This window comes from Bombina bombina, chromosome 1 (assembly GCF_027579735.1).
Source record: "Bombina bombina isolate aBomBom1 chromosome 1, aBomBom1.pri, whole genome shotgun sequence".
Lineage (NCBI taxonomy): Eukaryota > Metazoa > Chordata > Amphibia > Anura > Bombinatoridae > Bombina > Bombina bombina.
In genome coordinates, this window is record NC_069499.1 from 1,520,037,169 (window position 1) to 1,520,049,519 (window position 12,351).

General features: G+C 40.1%; 1 protein-coding gene across 1 annotated transcript in view; it reads right to left on the reverse strand.

Annotated features, from left to right (window-relative positions):
• The window catches only part of STXBP4 (syntaxin binding protein 4), a 736,191-nt gene that overhangs the window by 613,936 nt on the left and 109,904 nt on the right, over nt 1-12,351 (reverse strand). Inside the window, exon 5 of the mRNA XM_053721597.1 lies at nt 3,487-3,497. Coding sequence (XP_053577572.1) covers nt 3,487-3,497 — 11 coding nt within the window. The remainder of the gene's footprint in view (nt 1-3,486; nt 3,498-12,351) is intronic.

The following is a 12,351-nucleotide window of genomic DNA, read 5'->3' on the forward strand; positions in this document are numbered from 1 at the left end:
TTGCAGACTCAAATGGCATTCATTTTATAACATTTGATCCAGCAGAGATTCTAATCCGGACCGTTAAAAGTAGCTGGGCGGCGGCCATACAATAACTTTTACAACTATCCCTCCCACCCCCTGGTAACCCAGGTAATATATAGGAGGACTTTATCAACTAAATTAATCTACTACTAGGTACCATATATCCTTAAATATGGAAATGGAGGTGTTTAATTGCACAGTGCAGGTGTTATTAGAGAGCTTTGAGGTGGCATTCTGCAAAAGAATAAACAGCCTGATCAACATAGTGTGGACTAGAGACAAGCTGGCAGACAGTTTCTCATTGGAAAAAAGAGTAGAAATGTGATCCTGAGAGTCAGCATAATACTCAATCGCCTTGGGTCTACAACCACCGGCACCATCGTTGAGAACGTCAGCACACAAAACCGACATGGTGGTTAAGGCAGGGAACCCACAGAAGCACGTGTCAGGTTTTACACAGGAGGCATACACAAGAGGAGACCTATCCATTCCCGATGTGGGTAATAGCACGGATGGAGGCCTCTATGCGGCTCAAGAGTTGCTAAGTAAGAAGGCGAATTGTTCCATGACTGAGCCTCATCATCACTACGACAAGCTTGTGTGCTGGTCTGGTAGGCTGGGGGATGCGGCTGGCTCCCAGATATGCCACGACGATATTGTGCACAATCTGGACTTGGTCAGACAGCTTCTGTGATCGTGATTAAAGCCTCTCAACATCCATCCTACTACACCCTATACCACAGAGGTTGCCATACCAGAGTCTCTTTATTACAAGCTGAAGTGACTATTCCTAACCCAATCTGCCGCCATGGTATAGGTTAAATTGGACTGCCTGCTATACTGTGATAGAGGTATCTGACTATAAGCTTCCTAATGAATGTGATAAGACCTGACATAGTCCTTTTAGTTAGGCAGAAACCTCAAGATAACCATTGCTTTCTATAATTGGAAAAAGCGAATGAGGTTCCGAGTTGGACATACATGTATTTGAAAATATATGTATATATATATATTAATTTAGCCTTTCAAACCACTAATATACTTAACTCAGTTTATACAATGTTATTAGATTATCTATCTACATGTATACTCATTTTTATCTTAATTATATTTAACAGCTTTGGTAAACACCAGCCCCACTATGCAACTTGATTTGGTTATATAATTTATCTTCCTTATTGCCACTTATATTCCTCATAGACACAGTTGTATGACTGCCGGCAGGCTATTAAAATGTATGTATAATGCTCTACCAGTTGGTTTACTTAAAGGGACACTGAACCCAATTTTTTTCTTTTGTGATTCAGATAGAGCATGCAATTTTAAGCAACTTTCTAATTTACTCCTATTATAAATTTGTCTTCATTCTCTTGCTATCTTTATTTGAAAAAGAAGGCATCTAAGCTATTTTTTGGTTCAGACCCTGGGCAGCACTTGTTTATTGGTTGGTTAAAGTAATCCACCAATCAGCAAGAACAACCCAGGTTGTACACCAAAAATGGGCAGGCATCTAAACTTACATTCCTGCTTTTCAAATAAAGATAGCAAGAGAACTAAGAACAATTGATAATATGAGTAAATTAGAAAGTTGCTTAAATTTGCATGCTCTATCTGAATCACAAAAGAAAAAAATTTGGGTTCAGTGTCCCTTTAAGTAAACCAACTGGTAGAGCATTATACATACATTTTAATAGCCTGCCGGCAGTCATACAACTGGGTCTATGAGGAATATATGTAGCAATAAGGAAGATAAATTATATAACCAAATCAAGTTGCATAGTGGGGCTGGGGTTTACCAAAGCTGTAAATATAATTAAGATCTGAATCACAGAAAAAAAATGTTTGGGTTCAGTGTCCCTTTAATCCAACAGTTTCCAAACCTAGTTTAGAACAGAGGCCCCCTTATTTGAACTATGTCTCTCAGATTAGACGCTCTCTTCACATGTGTGCACCCTTATAAGCATCCCAGACTGATCAACTAAGTTAAATGTAAGTTGTATTTACAATAGGTAATGCATACAGTCAGTAGAGGATTCCCAAATAAAGTGGTTTATCAAACCAGCTCAGCTTCAGATACACTGCTAGGGGAGCCTATACAATTAAGGACATGCACCTAAATGATAAATCTTAGTCAAACTACACCAACCCCATCTCCATTAAGTCTTCCTTTACTGTTCATAGGTATCTATATCTAGTACTTCTATTATTTAATTCTTGTTTTCTACTCACTCTCCTCCTTGTATGCTCTAAGGTTTTAAAGAACATCATTATCCTAGTAGGTGCTTATATTCAAAAGTCCAAGAGTGACCGGGACAAAGTCTAAGGCCCCTCGCCCTTGAACCACTAGATTAACTGGGTCCAAGAGTGACCCTCTGAGCAATGAGGGGAACATTCACTGAGATTCTAAAATGAGGTCCCATCTCTATATGTCCTTACTAGTTACACACATGCAGACAGGGTTCATGCTGCTACTCCCTGTTTAACATCTTGTTTACAAGTTACATTACCTTTATATAAACAATTAAGATTCAGGACATGTATTTCTAGATTGTGCTTGCAGTTTCACCTTTTTCTCAGATAATGCTTTACCATATACTAATGTCAATTATGTATGTATAGTACATTACAACAGTACGGTAACGCCATGTACAACTACAATCTATGAGTACTACCGTTATTCTAATGATGACATATATGCGACATATGAGAATTGTATACACCCTGATATGGTACAATCATTTTTAATGGACATACCTTGGATGTTACATTTACTTAAACCTCAATAAAAGATTAAAGTTAAAAAAAAAAAAAAATAAATAAACATTAAGATAACACTAGATTTATGTCCAGTATTTTAGCAGGCTGTCCAATAAAGTCTTTGCACAAATACTTAACACTTTAATGTCCATTTTTTTAAAATCTCTGATTGTTAGCTAATGTAAAAGAACTTTGTAACGGATGGAAAAATGTTCATGATTCCGTAGACAAATAATCAATAGTCAATGTATTAGCAGTTTATATCACAATATTGATTAGTAGAGAACACATATTCAGTATATACAAACAGGTTTAGCACATATATGACTTTAATGAAAATGCCTTTAAGGGATCAATTTATCAATTCATGGTGGACAGGGGCGTATATATTTGCTTAGAAAAGCGGATAGTGGTTAAAGAGATAACCACTACAAAGAGTACACTTGTAGCACTCAAGAGCTAAATAAGTATAATGGATTATACTAAAGAGTTCAATATATAAATGCGTTCAGAAATAGCACCAGTCTCTAAATATACACTTACCTAACTAAAATTAAAACTTAACGTTTATTAGTCAAACAGTGTTAAAATTTGCGGAAAACAACAAATAGTTAAAAACACAAACTGAAATTGGTGTAATTGTGTCGATTAGAAAAAAATGGCAGGCTATTGGGACCGATAAGGGGGTCAGTATATGAGAATCACCTCTATTGAGGCTGAGAATAAAATGATAATATCAATATAGTTCTATAAGGGTTATATATACCTGACGTCAGCACCGCTGACTCTATTATTAGATATATACTATCTAGAACATATTTCGGATCACGTTATATAAAGAGATCTAGAGCTTGCTCCTAACCTAGTAGTGCCATTGGTTTTTCTTTTTTCTTTTTTAAGCGTATATATTTGCCCCTGTCCGCCCAAGATCTCCTCTGGAGAACAGCAATACGCTGCCTGAATTTAACATTGCACACAAGCGCTCCTTTGAGTTTGCGTGCAACCCCACGCACAGCCTATCAGGCGTGGGCAGGAGCTGTCAATGTCCCCGGTCAGACTAGACCAGGGAGATTAAAATACTCCACCTTAGAGGTGGAGAACAGGCAGAGTTCTTTGGGGGGGGGCATTGTGCAACCCTACCTACCATAGTGCCCAGTCACTGACAGTATTTTTGTGAAGGACAGCTGGCAAACTTAGTTACAAGTATTAACGAATCAGTATTTGAAATAGATAGTTCATTTGAACATAATGACTGCACCTTAACTATAATCATGATACCAATACTGTGCAGCCATAATCCTCAATGCATTTTATCCACTAGCCTTGCATAGCAAATCACATGAGCACAGAGGCCATCAACTAATATCAATGTATCTATATTATTTATCCCGTCCCTGTTGAACGCCTTCTCATATACCATATCACCTTAAAATATAGCCTTGATGTTTGTTGTGTAATTAGGTGGTTCATGGGTTTAGAAAGGGTGGCAATTTTAAAGGACCAGTTAACACAGGAGATTTGCATAATCAACAAATGCATGATAAAAAGACAATGCAATAGCACTTAGTCTAAACCTCAATGAGTAGTAGATTTTTTTCTGAGAAAATTCAAAGTTGCGTCTATTTCCACTCCACCTGTATCATGTGACAGCCATCAGCCAATAAATGCATAGGTGTATATTCTGTGAATTCTTCCACATGCTCAGTAGGAGCTGGTGACTCAAAATAAGTAAATATAAAAAGACTGCACATTTTGTTAATGGAAGTAAATTAGAAAGTTGTTTAAAATGTCATGCTCTATCTGAATCATGAAAGTTTAATTTTAACTTGAGTGCCCCTTTAAGGACGGAGGCTTTTCCCTGTTTAATTATCCTGATTTTAGGAATATCTCATGTATCTCGATCCACAGCTATTTTTTTTAGCAAATATAGGCCAGATACTAAGATGTAATTATTTGTTTAAAGGGACATTAAAGAATTATAAAAAAGTTTAAAAAAATGAACAAATAAAAAAACATAAATAATGCTTACCTGATAAATTTATTTCTCTTGTAGTGTATCCAGTCCACGGATCATCCATTACTTATGGGATATTCTCCTTCCCAACAGGAAGTTGCAAGAGGATCACCCACAGCAGAGCTGCTATATAGCTCCTCCCCTAACTGTCATATCCAGTCATTTGACTGAAAACAAACAGAGAAAGGAGAAACCATAGGGTGCAGTGGTGACTGTAGTTTAATTAAAATGTAGACCTGCCTTAAAAGGACAGGGCGGGCCGTGGACTGGATACACTACAAGAGAAATAAATTTATCAGGTAAGCATAAATTATGTTTTCTCTTGTTAAGTGTATCCAGTCCACGGATCATCCATTACTTATGGGATACCAATACCAAAGCTAAAGTACACGGATGATGGGAGGGACAAGGCAGGATTAAGTGGAAGGAACCACTGCCTGAAGAACCTTTCTCCCAAAAACAGCCTCCGAAGAAGCAAAAGTATCAAATTTGTAAAATTTGGAAAAAGTGTGAAGCGAAGACCAAGTCGCGGCCTTGCAAATCTGTTCAACAGAGGCTTCATTTTTAAAGGCCCAAGTGGAAGCCACAGCTCTAGTGGAATGAGCTGTAATCCTTTCAGGGGGCTGCTGTCCAGCAGTCTCATAGGCTAGGCGTATTATGCTCCGAAGCCAAAAGGAAAGAGAGGTTGCCGAAGCTTTTTGACCTCTCCTCTGTCCAGAGTAAACGACAAACAGGGTAGATGTTTGCCGAAAATCTTTAGTAGCTTGTAAGTAAAACTTCAAGGCACGGACTACGACCAGATTATGTAAAAGACGTTCCTTCTTTGAAGGAGGATTAGGACACAATGATGGAACAACAGTCTCTTGATTGATATTCTTGTTAGAAACCACCTTAGGTAAAAACCCAGGTTTGGTACGCAGGACTACCTTATCTGCATGAAAAATCAGATAAGGAGAATCACATTGTAAGGCAGATAGCTCAGAGACTCTCCGAGCCGAGGAAATAGCCATCAAAAACAGAACTTTTCAAGATAAAAGTTTAATATCAATGGAATGAAGGGGTTCAAACTGAACTCCTTGAAGAACTTTAAGAACCAAGTTTAAGCTCCACGGGGGAGCAACAGGTTTAAACACAGGTTTAATTCTAACCAAAGCCTGGCAAAATGCCTGGACGTCTGGAACCTCTGCCAGACGCTTGTGCAAAAGAATAGACAGAGCAGAAATCTGTCCCTTTAAGGAACTAGCTGATAATCCTTTGTCCAAGCCCTCTTGGAGAAAAGACAATATTCTAGGAATCCTAACCTTACTCCATGAGTAATTCTTAGATTCACACTAATAAAGATATTTACTCCATATCTTGTGGTAGATTTTCCTGGTAACAGGCTTTCGTGCCTGTATTAAAGTATCAATGACTGACTCGGAGAAGCCACGCTTTGATAGAATCAAGCGTTCAATCTCCATGCAGTCAGTCTCAGAGAAATTAGATTTGGATGATTGAAAGGACCTTGTATCAGAAGGTCCTGTCTTATAGGCAGAGTCCATGGTGGAAAGGATGACATGTCCACTAGGTCTGCATACCAAGTCCTGCGTGGCCACGCAGGTGCTATCAGAATCATCAATGCTCTCTCCTGTTTGATTTTGGCAATCAGTCGAGGGAGCAGAGGAAACGGTGGAAACACATAAGCCAGGTTGAAGAACCAAGGCGCTGCTAGAGCATCTATCAGCGTCGCTTCCGGGTCCCTGGACCTGGATCCGTAACAAGGAAGCTTGGCGTTATGGCGAGACGCCATGAGATTCAACTCTGGTTTGCCCCAACGATGAATCAACTGAGCAAACACCTCCGGATGGAGTTCCCACTCCCCCGGATGGAAAGTCTGACGACTTAGAAAATCCGCCTCCCAGTTCTCCACGCCTGGGATATGGATTGCTGACAGGTGGCAAGAGTGGTACTCTGCCCAGCGAATTATCTTTGAGACTTCTAACATCGCTAGGGAACTCCTAGTTCCCCCTTGATGGGGGAACTAGGAGTTCCCCCATCAAGTTGTGATGTTGTCCGACTGAAATCTGATGAACCTCAGTGTTGCTAACTGAGGCCAAGCCAGAAGAGCATTGAATATCGCTCTTAACTCCAGAATATTTATTGGAAGGAGTTTCTCCTCCTGAGTCCACGATCCCTGTGCCTTCAGGGAATTCCAGACTGCACCCCAACCTAGAAGGCTGGCATCTGTTGTTACAATTGTCCAATCTTGCCTGCGAAAGGTTATAACCTTGGACAGGTGTACCCAAGACAACCACCAGAGAAGAGAATCTCTGGTCTCTTGATCCAGATTAAGCAGAGGGGAAAAATCTGTGTAATCCCCATTCCACTGACTCAGCATGCATAATTGCAGCGGTCTGAGATGAAGGCGCGCAAATGGCACTATGTCCATTGCCGCTACCATTAAGCCGATTACCTCCATACACTGAGCTACCGAAGGGCGCGGAATGGAGTGAAGAACACGGCAAGCATTTAGAAGTTTTGATAACCTGGACTCCGTCAGGTAAATTTTCATTTCTACAGAATTTATAAGAGTCCCTAAGAAGGAGACTCTTGTGAGTGGGGATAGAGAACTCTTTTCCTCGTTCACTTTCCACCCGTTCGACCTCAGAAATGCCAGAACTATCTCTGTATGAGACTTGGCAACTTGAAAGCTTGACGCCTGTATCAGGATGTCGTCTAGATACGGAGCCACCGCTATGCCTCGCGGTCTTAGAACCGCCAGAAGTGAGTCCAGAACCTTTGTAAAGATTGTCGGGGCTGTAGCCAACCCGAAGGGAAGAGCTACAAATTGGTAATGCCTGTCTAGAAAGGCAAACCTTAGAAACCGATGATGATCTTTGTGAATCGGTATGTGAAGGTAGGCATCCTTTAAGTCCACTGTGGTCATGTACTGACCTTCTTGGATCATGGGTAGGATGGTCCGAATAGTTTCCATTTTGAAAGATGGAACTCTGAGGAATTTGTTTAAGATATTTAGATCCAAAATTGGTCTGAAGGTTCCCTCTTTTTTGGGAACCACAAACAGATTCAAATAAAAACCCTGTCCTTGTTCCGTCCGCGGAACTGGATGGATCACTCCCATAACTAGGAGGTCTTGCACACAGCGTAGGAATGCCTCTTTCTTTATCTGATTTGCAGATAGCCTTGAAAGATGAAATCTCCCTTGTGGAGGGGAAGCTTTGAAGTCCAGAAGATATCCCTGAGATATGATCTCCAACGCCCAGGGATCCCGAACATCTCTTGCCCACGCCTGGGCGAAGAGAGAAAGTCTGCCCCCTACTAGATCCGTTGCCGGATAGGGGGCCGTTCCTTCATGCTGTCTTAGAGGCAGCAGCAGGCTTTCTGGCCTGCTTGCCTTTGTTCCAGGACTGGTTAGGTTTCCAGGCCTGCTTAGATTGAGCAAAAGTTCCCTCTTGTTTTGAAGCAGAGGAAGTTGATGCTGCACCTGCCTTGAAATTTCGAAAGGCACGAAAATTAGACTGTTTGGCCTTTGCTTTGGCCCTGTCCTGAGGAAGTGTGTGACCCTTACCTCCAGTAATGTCAGCAATAATTTCCTTCAAACCAGGCCCGAATAAGTTGAGTAATTTAGACTTCGAAGTCACGTCAGCTGACCAGGATTTAAGCCATAGCGCCCTACGCGCTTGGATGAAGAATCCGGAATTCTTAGCCATTAGTTTAGTCAAATGAACAATGGCATCAGAAACAAATGAGTTAGCTAGCTTAAGTGTTCTAAGCTTGTCAATAATTTCAGTCAATGGAGCTGTATGGATGGCCTCTTCCAGGGCCTCAAACCAGAATGCCGCCGCGGCCGTGACAGGCGCAATGCATGCAAGGGGCTGTAAAATAAAACCTTGTTGAATAAACATTTTCTTAAGGTAACCCTCCAATTTTGTATCCATTGGATCTGAAAAAGCACAACTGTCCTCAACCGGGATAGTAGTACGCTTTGCTAAAGTAGAAACTGCTCCCTCCACCTTAGGGACCGTCTGCCATAAGTCCCGTGTAGTGGCATCTATTGGAAACATTTTTCTAAATATAGGTGGTGGGGAAAAAGGCACACCCGGTCTATCCCACTCCTTGCTAATAATTTCTGTAAGCCTTTTAGGTATAGGAAAAACATCAGTACACACCGGTACCGCATAGTATTTATCAAGCCTACACAATTTCTCTGGTACTGCAACTGTGTTACAGTCATTCAGAGCAGCTAATACCTCCTCAAGCAACACACAGAGGTTCTCAAGCTTAAATTTAAAATTAGAAATCTCTGAATCAGGTTTCCCCGAATCAGAGATGTCACCCACAGACTGAAGCTCTCCGTCCTCATGATCTGCATATTGTGACGCAGTATCAGACATGGCCCTTACAGCATCTGCGCGCTCTGTATTTCTCCTAACCCCAGAGCAATCGCACTTGCCTCTTAATTCAGGCAACCTGGATAATACCTCTGACAGGGTATTATTCATGATTGCAGCCATGTTAGCGTGCATCCCCTGAGCGGGAGGCGAAGGGTCTGACACTTGGGGAGAGTTAGTCGGCATAACTTCCCCCTCGTCAGAATGTTCTGGTGATATTTCTTTTATAGTTAAAGACTGATCTTTACTGTTTAAGGTGAAATCAATACATTTAGTACACATTCTCCTATGGGGCTCCACCATGGCTTTCAAACATAATGAACAAGTAGTTTCCTCTGTGTCAGACATGTTTAAACAGACTAGCAATGAGACTAGCAAGCTTGGAAAACACTTTAAACAAGTTTACAAGCAATATAAAAAACGTTACTGCACCTTTAAGAAACACAAATGTTGTCAAAATTTGAAATAACAGTGAAAAATGGCAGTTACACTAACGAAATTTTTACAGTGTATGTAACAAGTTAGCAGAGCATTGCACCCACTTGCAAATGGATGATTAACCCCTTAATACCCAAAATGGAATAATCTAAGACAAAAAATGTTTTTTGTTTTTTTTTTTCAAACAGTCACAACAACTGCCACAGCTCTACTGTGGCTTTTTACCTCCCTCAAAAACGACTTTGAAGCCTTTTCAGCCCTCCAGAGATGTCCTGGATCATGCAGAGGGAAACTGAATGTCTCTGTCAGTATTTTTAGCTGCACAGAAAAGCACTAAAAAAGGCCCTTCCCACTCATATTACAACAGTGGAAAGCCTAAGGAAACTGTTACTAGGCAAAATTCAAGCCAGCCATGTGGAAAAAAACTAGGCCCCAATAAGTTTTATCACCAAATACATATAAAAACAATTAAACATGCCAGCAAACGTTTTATATTACATTTTTATAAGAGTATGCATCTCTATTAATAAGCCTGATACCAGTAGCCATCACTGCATTTAAGGCTTTACTTACATTAGTTCGGTATCAGCAGCATTTTCTAGCAAATTCCATCCCTAGAAAAATATTAACTGCACATACCTTATTGCAGGAAAACCTGCACGCCATTCCCTCTCTGAAGTTACCTCACTCCTCAGAATATGTGAGAACAGCCATGGATCTTAGTTACTTCTGCTAAGATTATAGAAAACGCAGGCAGATTCTTCTTCTAAATACTGCCTGAGATAAACAGTACGCTCCGGCAACATTTAAAAATAACAAACTTTTGATTGAACAATAAACTAAGTATAAAACACCACACTCCTCTTACGACCTCCATCTTGGTTGAGGCTTGCAAGAGAATGACTGGGTATGACAGTTAGGGGAGGAGCTATATAGCAGTTCTGCTGTGGGTGATCCTCTTGCAACTTCCTGTTGGGAAGGAGAATATCCCATAAGTAATGGATGATCCGTGGACTGGATACACTTAACAAGAGAAACATTATTTAACCATGTGCACATTACACTTCATTTTGGAAACGAAGCTGCTATCCTCAGAAAAATATATATTTTAAATTTATAACCTGACGCCAAATAATACAGCCCATAAAATGGTTGTGACTTGTTCAATAAAGAATAGCCAATCACAGTGCTTAAATCTGCATAATAATGAGGGTTGTGTGAGCTAACAATCGCATGTGCATTTCCTAAAAATGTAGCCCATAAAATAATGTTTGCGCAAAAGGACTCTTATGTTCCTTCATCACATCAATCATAATCTTCAGTCTAGCAATGCGATAATGTTTTAGGCACTATATGCAGCTTTAATATAATTCAATTTATTGCTCGTTTATCTAGGGGTGTTTGCTAAGTTGCACCGCTTTCTATGTTGCTGACGGTGGTCACGTGGGAGCTAAGACCTTGACATCAATAATTTACTCATTGTGCATGCACCAGTTCGTGCACGTTCGCCAAGCAGAGAACCTAGGTTGCCCACCATAATTGGGCTAGGCAAATTAGTCCCACGGTAAGTATGGAAATAGGAAAACACAAGATAGAACGTAAGAAAAGAAGAAAGGGGTGCCTCATAGTGCATTTCAGAATGCTAGTATGCAAAGGTAAATGCAAATAGGACACCAGATAGGTGGCACCGTACTTTGACCAGTACCTGAAGGCAGGCTAGCACTATGCAACGGTTAGCTAACTGGCAATGGATTTGTTGTGTTCCTCTGCGTGTGTTCTCAGCTACGGTCCCAAGGAGGCTCCAACTGTCTCCCAACGAACAGCGAAGTGTGAAAGGCGAAATGATTAATGACCAATACTGAACCAGGCCAGTATAAAGGACAACTTCCAAATATAAAAAGTTAAAAACAATCCTTTATTGTTCCTTGCAACGCGTTTCTCGACCACATACACTGGTTGTTTCCTCAGGCAATAAAACAAATAAAAAAACAAATTATGATTAACATCTTTAAATACATATGGTATAATTAAGACAGGAAGTTGTACTTTTAAAATAACCAATGGAATACATTGTATTAGTCACATGCAATTGTTTACATTGTGTCGGACGTCAAAATGATAAAACTTGAACCTTTCATATTACATCTATACTATACAGGAAGTGCAGAATTATTAGGCAAGTTGTATTTTTGAGGATTAATTTTATTATTGAACAACCATGTTCTCAATGAACCCAAAAAACTCATTAATATCAAAGCTGAATAGTTTTGGAAGTAGTTTTTAGTTTGTTTTTAGTTATAGCTATTTTAGGGGGATATCTGTGTGTGCAGGTGACTATTAATGTGCATAATTATTAGGCAACTTAACAAAAAACAAATATATACCCATTTCAATTATTTATTTTTAACAGTGAAACCAATATAACATCTCAACATTCACAAATATACATTTCTGACATTCAAAAACAAAACAAAAAGAAATCAGTGACCAATATAGCCACCTTTCTTTGCAAGGACACTCAAAAGCCTGCCATCCATGGATTCTGTCAGTGTTTTGATCTGTTCACCATCAACATTGCGTGCAGCAGCAACCACAGCCTCCCAGACACTGTTCAGAGAGGTGTACTGTTTTCCCTCCTTGTAAATCTCACATTTGATGATGGACCACAGGTTCTCAATGGGGTTCAGATCAGGTGAACAAGGAGGCCATGTCATTAGATTTTCTTCT